Genomic DNA, 13,521 nt, shown 5'->3' with positions numbered 1-13,521 from the left:
TAAAAAAAAAAAAAAAATCAGGCTGTTGATCAGCTAAATGTAATAGTCTGATCATAACCCTGAATAAATGTGTCTCTTTAAAAAATATGCTTTGGGGGCCGGCGCTGTGGCATAGCAGGTAAAGCTGCCGCCTGTAGTGCTGGCATCCTGTATGGGCGGCAGTTTGAGATCTGGCTGCTCCACTTCTGATCCAGCTCTTTGCCTGGGAAAGCAGTAGAAGATGGCCCAAATCCTTGGGCCCCTGCACCAGAATAGGAGACCTGGAGGAAGCTCCTGGCTCCTGATTGGCTCAGCTCCAATTGCTGTAGCCATCTGGGAACTGAACCAGCAGATGGAAGGCCTCTCTCTACCTCTGCTTCTCTGTAACTCTGCCTTTCAAATAAATAAATAAATCCTTAAAAAAAAATTTTGCTTTGCAGGGCTGGCATTGTGGTGCAGCGAGTTACGGCATCACCTGCAACACTAGCAAACCATATGGACTCTGGTTTGAGTCCCAGCTACTCCACTTCTGATCCAGCTCCCTACTAATGCACCTAGGGAAGCAGAAGAAGATGGCACAAGTACTTGGGCCCCTGCCACACATGTGGGAGACCCGGATGGAATTCCAGGTTCCTGGCTTCAGCCTGGACCACCCTTGGCTGTTGAGGCCATCTGGGGAGTGAATCTGCAGATGAAAGATCTCTCTCTGTAACTCTGCCTTTTAAATAAATAAAACTATGCTGCATAATGTTAGTCTACTCTGAAGCCATCTTGGTAAACTTCTTAGAACTGTAAAGTTACAATTCTTCAGGGTTATGCCAGGTTCCATTTGAAATTTATTTACAAACTGCTTGGGTGGAGAAGCCATTGTCCTCAGATACTGAGTTACCTTCTGACTTCTGATGTTCACCACTGAAGAGTCACCCAAGCAAAGTCACAGGATTATCTGGTTATAAAGTTATTGTGGTCCTGGTTGCTCCTCTTCCAGTCCAGCTCTCTGTGGTGGCCTGGGAAGGCAGTGGAGGATGGCTTAAGTGTTTGGGCCCTGCACCTGCATGGGAGACCAGGAGGAAGCTCCTGGCTCCTGGCTTTGGATCGGCGTAGCGTGCCGGCCATGGCGGCCATTTGGGGGGTGAACCAATGGAAGGAAGACCTTTCTCTCTGTCTCTCTCTCTCTCTCACTGTCTATCTCTGACTGTTAAAAAAAAATAAATAAAGTTATTGTGGGCGCATCCTATGCCATATATCTAAATTGGATAACGGTACCAGATAAAATTGCAGAGGGGAATGAAACTCTGCATCATCTATTACCACATGTAATTAATAAACAACTTAATTCTCAAAAAAAAATTCTTTTGCATCAAAATAAACTTATTCTGGGTCTCACATGCTGGTGCAGGGGCTCAAGCACTTGGGCCATCTTCTGCTGCTTTCCCAGGCTATCAGCAGAGAGTTGGATCAGAAGTGGAGCAGCTGGGACTCGAACTTGCATCCATATGGGATGCCGGCACTGCAGAGGCTTAACCTACTATGCCACAACCCCAGCCCTGAGGTGATGTAATTCCAAATAGTCCAGTCCTGGCTTATTTCCCAGTCTACAGATGGTAGAAGAATTTGAAGCTGCAGAGATGCCGAGAGCAACTGGGGCTGGGGGGCCAAGACGCTGCTGTCACACCTGGAAGGGGTCTTTTGTAACCCTGATGGTGAGCTCTTCCTAGCAGCTTTCCTACCCTCCTCACTCGGGAGTGCACAGTAGGTGGCTTGTCCTGCACGTGGCTGCTGCTCTGATCTCGGACAGTTTCTCTGTGCTGAAAGCTGGTGTTTACCAGAGGTCACGAGCCAGCAAAGGAAGGGGAGCTGCTTCTGCTAAAACCCTCCCTGGGAGGCAGAGGAAATGACCCGAGTCAGCGTTCTCGTGACCGAGTTCCAGTACATGAGGAGGAAGGGCTTGGCTGGGCAAATGCTAGGAATACCAGGAAAAGGCCATCTGTGGTCTGAGGACACCCAGCCAGTGCAAAGACAAGGGTCAAACACTCCCGGTCCCAGGCGTGCTCCCATCCCATGGCAGTGGAGCCACATCGCACTGCCTCCATTTGCCTCTGTGACAAGGAGATCACCAAGGAGACCAGGGTGGCAGCGAGGAAAGCACGTTCCAGAAAGTGCCCTTAACGTAAACAGTGCTGCTCAGAGTGCTTATTTTGCTCAGGTGAGTACCACGCCAACACAGGTGGACTCTCTTCCCCTGCCCTGGGAAAATACGGTCAGAGAAAGGATCTGGTTGGCTGGTGGGACAATGCCAAGGATGCCCCCCCCCCCACTCTGAGGGAGTTTCTCAGTTCCTCTTTGGGTCCCTGACAGAGCAAGGGGAAGCAGAGGACAGAACCAGAGCCTGTGGAGGCACACTCACTGCCCAAAGCGAGCAGATACCTTGCAGACACATCCTGCCCAACGGCACTGGGAGGACCCGAAGGGATCAGGGGACCCTTGTGGTAGAGCCCTCGCATGGGGACAGAGGTACCCCAAGATCTCTGTCCAGGCACATGAATGAGCACCCACTCACTCTCTGCTCAGGCACTGGTCCACGAGCCAGCAGTTCAGTAGGAAACTAAGCACCCCCCCCCCCCCCGCCCCCAATCAAGCTTACGGTTGGGGGTGGGCAAGATGAGCAGGGTTCAGTCTGATTTTTCTCTTTGTTGACAACACTGCAGTGGTGGAAACCCAAAGAAGGCAGATGGGACCTTGCTTCACTAAGTTTATGGTCCCATGGGGGAGGCACGAAGGCAAGGCATCACACACACACACACACACACACACACACCCTGTGTGAGCTGGCACACACAGGCATGGCTGCTTCTCTTCAGGGATCCCTCGCCTGGTTCAATGTGGGGTGGAGGGGAGGTTGGGGCAGCTTCCTGATGAGGTTGGAGGAGAGGCTGAAAGCTGAGAGAAGCTTGGGAGTCAAAAGGTGGCAGTTGGGCCGGAGCACAGAGCAGAGGAAGCAGCCTGTGCAGGGGCAGGGGCCTGCAGCAGCTGGGGGACCTGAGAGGGGAAGTGGAACTGTGTGAGCACAGGAGGGGAGTGGGCCCAACACTGGGCAGGATGAAGAGGAGCGTGCAGAGGGGCGATGCTAAGGCCACCCAAGGGCAGCAGTAATAACCAGATCCCAACCACTATTCACCGCCAAGCCACGGGCCTCATCCTCTAGCTGGACCGAGAGTTCTCCAGCTTCCCAAGGGAGAGGCTCAGGACTAAGTTTCTGGTACTGAGCTATTAATTACAATTAGCAGTGCTGGCTGCTCCACTCCCAATCCAGCTCCCTGCTAATGTGCCTGGGAAAAGCTGCTGAAGATGGCCCAGGCACTTGGGCTCCTGCCACTCACATGGGAGACTGGGAAGAAGCTCCTGACTCCTGGCTTAGGCCTGGCTCAGCCCAGCCTACTGTGGCCATTTGAGGAGTGAATCAGTGGATGGAAGCTCTCTCTGTCTCTCCCTTCTTTCTCTCTAACTCTGCCTTTCAAATAAATCAGTAAATATTTTGAAAAACAAACGCATATGATCAATAAACATAGGTCAGTCTAGAGTCAGTGTGCTGCAGCTGGAAATCTGAAATTTCCCTCCGTCCTCCATCTCACCTGCCCCTTCCCATGGGAGCACGCACTGAACACACTCAGACCTGCAGTAGCCAGGGCATGGGGTGGACACAGAAACACTAATTGGGTCTTTGGCTGCATAAAAAATCATCGAGGAGCCAGCGCTGTGGTGTAGCGGGTAAAGCCCCTGCCTACAGTGCCAGCATCCCATATGGACACTGGTTCGTGTCCCAGCTGCTCCACTTCCCATCCAGCTCTCTGCTATGGGCTGGGAAAGCAGTGGAAAATGGCTCAAATCCTTGGGCCTCTGCACCTGCATGGGAGACCCAGAAGAAGCTCCTGACTCCTGGCTTCACACTGGCCCAGCTCTGGCTGCTGAAACCAACTGGGGAGTGAACCAGCCGATGGAAGACCTCTCCCTCCCTCCCTCCTTCCCTCCGCCTCTCCTCTCTGCGCAACTTTTTTTTTTTTTTTAAAGATTTATTTTATTATTTGAAAGTCAGAGTTACATACACAAAGAGGAGAGGGAGAGAGAGAGGGGGAGGGGGAGGGGGAGAGAGAGAGAGAGAGGTCTTCTATCCCCTGGTTCACTCCCCAATTGTCCGCAATGGCTGGAGCTGCGCTGATCCGAAGCCAGGAATCAGGAGCTTCTTCCAGGTCTCCGATGCAGGTGCAGGGGCCAAGGATTTGGGCCATCTTCCACTGCTTTCCCAGGCCATAGCAGAGAGCTAGATCGGAAGTGGAGCAGCCGGGTCTAGAACCGGCGCCCATATGGGATGCCGGCGCTTCAGGCCAGGGCGTTAACCTGCTGCGCCACAGCACCGGCCTCTCTGCGCAACTCTTTCAAATAAACAAATAGATCTTTAAAAAAAAAACTCACTGAGGGCAAAGGTGGGTACAAGCTGACTTGGAGCTAAGCCAAGGACTGACTCAGGTCTGGGTCATCCACACCCTCTACAATCTAAACAAAAGGCTGGCCCTTGCCTGGTTCCTTGCCCTTGCAAAGTCCTGTCTGATAAGAGTATCTGTTTCCTTGAGCTCTTAGGGTCAGGCTGGAGAGTGTATGCTAACACTGTGATGCATGACGGGGCCCTGGGCTCCATACACCATCAACTTGACCTCTGGAGAGGTTACAGACTCAAGTCAACCATGCCTGGCTGACAAACCCCTAACACAAACAGGACATTGTGCTGAGATGTGCAGGGGCAGAAAGCTGAGTAACCCACGGGTAACAGACTGTTGCTCTTCCATAGATGACACTTAGGAATCTACTCATCGTTCCCCCATACCAGGCTCTGCTCAGAATCATCACGGGCTGCCTGCAGTGGGCGGGAGCTCTGATCAGTACAGTCCCTCCTCTGGAGTGGCTGCTCCCAACACCTGCCTCCCAAAGGATGAGGGTACCGCTCCCAGGTGACATATCTGCCCCAAGTTATGGGGACATCCTGCATAGACCACCTGGACGGCCCCTCCTCCTGGGTGAGGATTTCTTGTTCTTGGTCCCACCTCTCTCACCTGAATGTCAGGTATGGCTCCACTGACTGTCAAGTGCTAGCAAGACACAAAGAAGGAGAGTGCCCTCCACCCCCACCTCTATCCCTGCAGAAGATGGTGTGGAAGAAGCATGAGCCGGGAGGGCTGAGTGCTCCACGTTTGAGTCTACCAAACCTCAGGCCCAACACTGATGTTACTGCACCGGTCATTCAGGCCCTGATGTGATATTTGTTGCTGGACTCCATTGAATGGGGGCCCAGCAAAACCTCCCTGAAGTGTATGCAGCTGTTAAAGAGAGAAAGCAGAGTGTTCTGTTTGCAGGCCGGTTTCCTCGGCCAGGGTAATGAAGCATTTACAAAACCACAACTAACTAGGCTCACTAAAAGGTGCACACGACCCAAATGCCCACTGTTAGGAGAGGGAACCAGCAGCTGGAGGATCTCTCTGTAACTCTGCCTTTCCAATACATAAATCTTTCGAAAACAACAGCCACAGGTATACACACATACACACAAAACAAAAAGACTATACACAAGCTATCACCCCAAGGACACCGAAGGAGGTGATGGTAGGTGGTTCCTTGGGGGCAGAGACATGCTAAGCCAGGGTGTGGGAGATCTCACACCCATTCGTAGGTTTTCAATATATATTTTTTTTTGACAGGCAGAGTTAGTGAGAGAGAGAGAGAGAGAGTTATAGACAGTGAGGGAGAGACAAAGAGAAAGGTCTTCCTTCCATTGGTTCACCCCCAAAATGGCCGCCATAGCCGGTGCTGCACCGATCCTAAGCCAGGAGCCAGGTGCTTCTCCTGGTCTCCCATGGGGTGCAGGGACCCAAGCACTTGGGCCATCCTCCACTGCCCTCCAGGGCCACAGCAGAGAGCTGGACTGGAAGAGGAGCAACTGGGACTAGTAGCTGGCGCCCCAACTGGGACTAGAACCCGGGGTGCCAGTGCTGCAGGTGGAGGATCAGACAAGTGAGCTGTGGCGCCGGCCAGGTTTTCAATTTTGATCCATGTGATTGTTTAACATCTTCCCAGAAACTAAGCCTCAGGAAGAGAAATGCAGAAATCACATGCACAAAATACAGCAAGAGATGAACGGCCTACAAAGCTCTCTCTAGTTTAGCAGGCCAGCTCTACTTCTTTGTCCTTTGGTGGCCATGGCCATTTGTTTCTTTGCGAGGTTTCACAGTTGGAGAGCAGCTCGCCTTCAATAAGGGTAATCAAAGTAAGTACACTTCCTACTTCCACCAAGCTGGGGCTGAAGGTGGTCTTCCCAACTTAACGTTATTTATGAAGTCCTCCAAAAACCCTGTCCTGGCATGTTTCACAGCGCTACGGATCCAGCAGTCGCCTGTCTGAGATGGGAAGTTAGCAGGGTCTGCTCAGGTCTGTTTGGAGTCACCCTGTGCACTGAGTGGCAGGAGGAGCTCACTCCCGCTGCCCCTGCCTCAACACTGAAGGGAATGAAAGATGATCAGAGTGATTCAAAGTTGAGTTTGCTGCATGTAGGATGGGCGTGCTGGTTTTCCCTGATGCCCAGGGCGTCTCCTAATTGAGAACTGATTCAATCCTGGAAAAATTCAACGTGTCATTATGCTGGTGAGAGCCTGTCACCTGCTCCGTCACAGTCATACTGTACCTCTCAGAGCCACCAGCCAGGCCTAGCCTATGTTGGAGGTGCCACTCCGCCTGTGCGCTGGCAGTCCCCACTGCACAGAGGACCTTGGGGGCAGCATGTGGTATGGACACGGTCTGGACGAACAATTTACATCCACTATATTTTTCCCTCTCCCGAGTAAGGAGACCAGATCTTTCCTCTGACCACCAAAGCCCCTAAGCTGTCTCCGAATGCTTTCCTCTACTGCATCCTGGCCCTCTCATCCCTACAGGAGCCTCCAGCCACATTCCTGGGCCAAAGCTGCACGTGTTCACCTCTCCTCCCTGGGAACACCCCTCATTCTCCCGCTTCTCGTCTAACAGTCCTCAGCTGTAAAAGCCAGATTCAAGTTTACCCTCTGCCCCAGGACGCCCTTCTCTGTATCACTGTGATTTCCCGTTTCCTTTGTTCTTGCAGTTTCCAAAGACGTCTTTTCCAAGAGTTCTTAGATAGCTTCTTTGGAATCAATCAAGGAAGGTCCCAAGATCTTAGGCCGAGTTTCCATTTAGACTGGAACACAGGACTCCCACCGCTGTGAGGTGTGAAGAATTACAAGCACAACTCCCTCAGCGGGGCTTCACACAGGAAGGTGGATCAGTGGGGACAGCCCTAGCAGTGGGGAAAGGAAAAACCCCAAGAATGCAGCAGTGGGAAAATGATGGAAGTCCAAGATTCTAAGTGGACAGGTCAGCGTAAACTTACTTAACCACAGGAAAAAGAACTGGGAAGAGACCCAGGGAAGGCTTTAGCTCCAAATATTACATTTCAGAGGCCGGTGCTGTGGCATAGCGGGTAAAGCTGCCATTGCCTGCGGTGCTGGCATCTCATATGGGTGCTGGTTCGAGCCCCAGCTGCTCCACTTCTAATCTAGCTCTCTGTGATGGCCTGGGAAAGCAGTAGAAGATGGCCCAAATCTTTGGGCCCCTGCACCCGCATGGGAGACCTTGGAAGAAGCTCCTGACTCCTGGCTTCAGATCGGCAGAGCTCTGGCTGTTGTGGCCAATTGGGGAGTGAACCAGCAGATGGAAGACCTCTCTCTCTCTCTGTCTCTTCTTCTCTCTCTGTGTAGCTGACTTTCAAATAAATCAATCAATATTTTTTTAAAAATATTACATTTCAAAGCTACAAAATGATGGAGATTTTCTTCTTCTTCTTCTTCTTCTTTTTTTTTTTTTTTCTTTTGACAGAGTTAGACAATGAGAGAGAGAGACAGAGAGAAAGGTCCTCCTTCCTTTGGTTCACCCCCCAAATTGCCACCACGGCCGGAACTACGCCGAAGCCAGGAGCCAGGTGCTTCCTCCTGGTCTCCCACGCGGGTGCAGGGACCCAAGCACTTGGGCCATCCTCCACTGCCCTCCCGGGCCACAGCAGAGAGCTGGACTGGAAGAGGAGCAACCAGGACTAGAACCTGGCACCCATATGGGATGCTGGCACCGCAGGTGGAGGATTAACCAAGTGAACCATGGCGCTGGCCCCTGGAGATTTTTTTAGTCGACCAATCAGTAACCTGTTACATGTTTAACATTTTTTTTTCTTCCTCTGCCCTAACAAAACTGCTACATTAGTGGGCTGAGGAGAGAACAAGGTGTATCAGAAACAATCCTCAATGAAGGTGCAGCTCTCGGAAGTCTTCTTTGGGAGGTTCCGATAAAGACGAACTGGAGCGACAGGTGTCAGAACCCACACATCGTCTATTCGCCCGGGATTTGGGAAGTAAAGGTCAAGCCTTAAACTCAACTCGGGCTTTGGCTTCAACAGTCGTTGCACAGGCAGAGGGAAATCCAGTCACCCTACTTGGCCAGGAAGTGGTCACTCGTGTGGGAAGAACATGAGGCCCACTTGTTCATGCTTCGGGCATGACCTGACACCTGCAGGGACACACACCGCACCTACTCTTTCTAGGTCATTCTGTGGCAGCAACGGTCAAAAGCATCTGCACAGGAAATTATGTAAAAGAGAGAAACCCTTCATTTCCCTACCCCAGGCCCTGCTGCTGAGAATTTTACCCAGCGGCCAAAGCCTGCAGCTTACCTTTGCACGGAGTCGTAAAAGGAAAATACAAAAGAAGAAAAACAGACTAAGCTAAGACTCTCGAGGTAAAACGCCCCCTTTCAAGCACCCCACGTTTCTTTCCGTAGTTAACAGGTTATTACAAACCGTCACATCCCTGCAGGAGGAGAGCCCACGCGAGGCCGTTGAAGCATTCTCAGCATCATTAGGGAAACGTGGTCGGAGCCTGGCCGATCAAGCCCGGCCCCAGGCTTACCTCGGAGGAGGCGACCCCGACTTTTTCCGACTCGTACATGAGGGACAGAGACCTAGTGGTGCTGGCCGCCGTGGCCTCGGCCCTGCGCAGCACCTCCTGCCGCAGGTACTGCTGCCGATCCACGGGCGCGTCGGGCCCGTCGGGGAGGTCGCGGCCATCCCTCCACGGGGCCGGCCTGGCACCCTCGTCTTCCGCGTCGTCGTCGTCAAACGGGTTGCAGCTCCTGGGGTACGCCGACATCGTCCCGGCGTCTCTGCTGATCCGGGACCAAGCAGAAGGAGGCGCGGCCCGCGTCGACCCCCTGAGCCGCTGTGGGAGCTGCTTCCGCCAGTCGCGCGCTCTCGACCCCGCCTCCGGAGCAGACCATCGCGAACGGAGGCTGCCGGCGCGGGGGGGACCACGTTCGGAGCGCGCCAACGCGGCCTACCGCACGTCCTCTCTACCCCCCGACTACAGCGGTGGAATCGCCCTGCGGCCACGCCCCACCCACTGTAGGCAACACATGGGTCACGTGGCGGGGAAGCCGGATGCGGCGGCGCCTGCGCCGTGAGGTCCGGGGCTCGCGAACTGGCCGAGGGGAGCGGGCCGGCAGCGCCGCGGCGCGCGCGATGATGGCGGCGGCGGCCGCGGCCCGGGGAGGCGGAGGTGGCGCCGGCGGCGGCTCGGGCTCCGGCTCCGGCTCGGGCTCCGGCTCCAGCGCCTCGCGGGGTTTCTATTTCAATACTGTGCTGTCACTGGCGCGCTCCCTGGCGGTGCAGAGACCGGCATCCTTGGAGAAGGTAACCGCGGCGGGCTCGGCCGCGGGCTTGACAGAAGGAGGGGCCTGGGGCGGGGGTCGCGGGCAGCCTGTGACGAGAGGGCGCCCTGGGCGGAGGGAGCCTGTGAGGTGAGACGTATCGGGGGCTGCCGAAGGAAAGGAACGGGCCAGAGGGGTGGGCAGGGCGGGCGGGGACGCGGCGGGTGGGTGGGCGTGGGAGGGACGTGAGCTACGCGCCGGCCGGGCGTCTTGGGACATCGCGGAGGGGGCGGCCGGGACGTGGGTGTCAGCGAGACGCACCAGGATGCCGAGGACCGTGGATCCAAACTTGAGGTCTGGTTCTGATGAGCCCTTGCTTTTTTCATTCGGTGACCTTGGGGGAGAGGCTTTTGTCGTAAAACCGGGGGTTCCCTTAAAAGCTGCTTTGCCCGCCTTGACCGGCTTGCGGGCGGTGGTGGGCAGGTGGAACGCTGTGGCTGAAGCTGCTGTCTGAACCGCAAAGCGGCTGCGCATTGTTATTGCAAAGGCCGGGGGCGTTAGTCTGGAAAAAAAGAAAAAAAAAAAGGTGTTTGGAGATGGGGACAGTGGCCGGAGAGGCGGAGGGACCACTGTGTCCGTGGACAGGGAACTGAACGGAGGATGGCCTTATTTTGGGAGCAAGGAGAGAGGCAGTTTAGAGGTGTGCCCGGGAAGATGGGATGAATCCGGATTTGAGAACCTGACATCTAAATAGGGTCCCTGCCACTGTCCCTTGACCGTGTGTCGTCCTTTCGGGAGCCCTCGGAGCCTCTGTCCCCGAGAAAACGAGGTGGTTCTTGGGGCTGAGACTGGCTCTGGCCATTCCCAGAGTAAGTAAATGATCAGTAAGTCAGTGTCAGCTTTCTTCACCCCCCGCCCCTGGGCCTGTGAGGGTCAGCAGTGTTGTCCCTGGAAAGGACGGGGCCCTCTCAACTTTCTGGGAGGCGGGAAGAGGACGTTTTCTGAGTGGTTTAGGACGGCGGCAGTGGCTGCAGCTGGAAGTGGTTTGGGAGCTGAGAGGCTGTTTTGGGCACTTTGGCAGAATGACCTGCTCCTTATCTTTGGTAGCTTCTCCAGCTCGATTTGGTCGTTTGCCTGCAGGGTGAGAAGGTCCTGGGAGGAGACTGATGCCAACCTAACTTCTTCTTTTTTTTTTTTTTTTAAACATTTATTTATTTTTTTGAAAGTCAGAGTTACACAGAGAGAAGGAGAGGCAGAGAGAGGGAGAGAGAGGTCTTGCATCCAATGGTCCACTCCCCAAATGGCTGCAACAGCCAGCGCTGGGGCAGTCTGAAGCCAGGAGCCAGGAGTCTTTTCCAGATCTCCCGCGTGGGTGCAGGGGCCCAAGGACTTGGGCCATTTCTGCTGCTTTCCCAGGCTATAGCAGAGAGCTGGATCGGAAGAGGGGCATTTGTGACACAAACTGGCGCCCATATGGGATGCCGGCATTGCAGACGGTGGCTTTACCCGCTTCGCCACAGAGCTGGCCCCCACCAACCTAACTTCTAGTTCAAGAGGGAGTACAATAGAATAGAATGGAAAGATTGGGAGATTGGGAGGGTAGCACCATCCAGGTTTAACCCCCACCCCATAACTTGCTTTCATTAGTGTGGGTCTAGGCAGGTCAGTTCCCTACTCTGGTCCTCTGCCTTTGTGTAACAAACAGGACAGTGCTTGATAGGAGTGTTGTGAAAATCAGCAGAATGGTATGAATAAAGTTAGGCCCGTGGGTCCCTCATGAATGATCACTGTTATTGTTTGATGAGCCTGACGGCTGGATCACAGTGCTGGTTTATTAAATCAAGCTCCTGCTAGCCAGGCAGCACATGGTCTTAGGAGGAGGACCAGCAAGCGTGTCAGAAATTGGATTGTTGGATTCAGGGAGAAGAGAAAACAGAGTGCAGGGAATTGGATGTTCTGTAAGAAGAGGGTCCCGCAGCTCTCTGGCGGTGGTACCCCTTTCAGCCTGGTCAGTCTGGAAGGGCACCTGGAGCTCACTGTGCCCGCGTCTGCCTGTGCACTAGTCGGAGCATCCCGTAGCTGCAGCATTGTGAGCTTCGCATCTGTCAGAGCTGCTGCACTTTCAAGAGGGCAGTATTTTTCTGTCATTAGTGTGGCCTTCAGGTTGGCAGTTCCCTAACCATCTTAGCTGGGGAGATACTTTGGTCTTACTGGCAACATTTGCCAATCACTTCCAATGCCAAAGAGTTAACAGAAGGGGTCTGAGGCTGCCATCTTTAAAAGGGGCTACTTACAAGATCGGCCCTTGGCTGGTATCTTGGCACTTGGCACTTGAACTCTTCCCTTCATTCTCTAACTGATGAGGGTGGTTTACTGTACCTAGCCTCTGTATAAATTTTGTTATTTATGTTGAACACCTGCTTTCTTTCTGGGAATCTGAAATTTAGAGAGTTGCTAGGCAGACAGCGCCTGTGAGACAAGCCCCCAGTGAAACCCTTGGTTGCTGGGGTAGGTGTTTGGCCTGGCACTTAAGACACCAGTTAAGATACCCACTTCCCATATCCAAACACTCGGATTGAGTGCTTGGCTCAGCTCCCTGCTTCCTGGCAGTACAGATGTGGGCGGCAGCAGATGATATTTCCAGTAGTTGGGTCTTTGCTATCTATATGGGGGACCTGGACTGAATTGTGGGCTTTGGCTTGGCACAGTCTCAGCCATTGCAGGCATTAGGGGAATGAACTTGTAGAGATGAGTCTCTCTCTCTCTCTCTCTCTGCCTCTTGGGAAGAGGAAAAAAAAAAAAAAAACAAAACCCCTTGAGTGCAGAGTCTCTAATGGACTTCTCTGGGCACGAACAATTCTTCTGTATTATGGCAGTTTTTGCTGCTGTAGAAGGGGTCTCCTTGGTGAATACCTCGTGGGAGGGAGAGAGCCTAAGGACACATGTGCACGGCTTGTTCCTTATTCCACCTGTATCTTTTCCCCTTGGTGATGTTCCTTCATTGTAATAAAATTTAGTCATGCACACATGTTCAAAGGGTCTTCACAAAGTTCATGGGAATGTGTATTATGGAAAAACTGCATGAATTTTAAATTCTTTTTTTTAAGATTTATTTATTTGAAAGATAGAGTAAGAGTAAGAGAGGTAGGGACAGAGAGAGAGAGAGAGAGAGAGATCTTCCATCTGCTGGTTTACTCCTCAAAAGGCCGCAGTGACTAGGGCTGGGCTAGGCCAAAGCCAGGAGCTTCTTCGGGTCTCTCACATGGGTGCCAGGGCCTAAGGACTTGGGCCATCTTCTGTTGCCTTCCCAGGTGCATGAACAGAGAGCTGGATTGGAAGTGGAGCAGCCGGGACTCGAACCAGCACCCACATGGGATGCTGGCATTGCAGATGTCTGCTTAACTGGCTGTGACAAAGCACTGGCCCCTTGTTTTAATTTTTAAATGCAGGCTAGGAGCTTTAATCTGCTGCACCACAGCGCTGATCCCTCAAATTCTTTTTTTGAAAAGATTTTTTTTTTTTTAATTTTATTTGAAATGTTGAGTTACAGACAGTGAGAGGGAGAGACAGAGAAAGGTCTTCCATCCGCTGGTCCATTCCCCAGATGGCTGCAATGGCTGGAGCTGGGTCCATCTGAAGCCAGGAGCCAGGAGTTTCCTCTGGGTCTTCCCTGTGGGTGCAGGAGCCCAAGGACTTGGGCCATCTTCTAATGCTTTCCCAGGCCATAGCAGAGAGCAGGGTTGGAAGAGGAGCAGCTGAGACTAGAACTGGTGCCCATATGGGATGCTGGCACTG

General features: G+C 53.2%; 2 protein-coding genes across 4 annotated transcripts in view; one reads left to right on the top strand and one right to left on the bottom strand.

Moving 5' to 3' along the window:
- Positions 1-9,478, bottom strand: part of SNAP29 (synaptosome associated protein 29) — a 35,429-nt gene extending 25,951 nt beyond the window's left edge. The window contains exon 1 of the mRNA XM_002719719.5: positions 8,991-9,478. Coding sequence (XP_002719765.2) covers positions 8,991-9,230 — 240 coding nt within the window. The 5' untranslated portion in view covers positions 9,231-9,478. The remainder of the gene's footprint in view (positions 1-8,990) is intronic.
- A 36-nt stretch (positions 9,479-9,514) lies between these two features.
- The window catches only part of PI4KA (phosphatidylinositol 4-kinase alpha), a 144,196-nt gene continuing 140,189 nt past the window's right edge, over positions 9,515-13,521 (top strand). For all 3 annotated transcript variants that reach the window (XM_051826728.2, XM_051826727.2, XM_051826729.2), the window contains exon 1: positions 9,515-9,769. In XM_051826728.2, the coding sequence (XP_051682688.2) occupies positions 9,518-9,769 (252 nt within the window). In that variant the 5' untranslated portion in view covers positions 9,515-9,517. The remainder of the gene's footprint in view (positions 9,770-13,521) is intronic.

Source organism: Oryctolagus cuniculus, chromosome 21 (genome assembly GCF_964237555.1).
Source record: "Oryctolagus cuniculus chromosome 21, mOryCun1.1, whole genome shotgun sequence".
Classification (NCBI taxonomy): Eukaryota; Metazoa; Chordata; class Mammalia; order Lagomorpha; family Leporidae; genus Oryctolagus; species Oryctolagus cuniculus.
The sequence above is the reverse complement of the archived record's forward strand: the minus strand, read 5'-3'. Positions and strand labels throughout refer to the sequence as shown.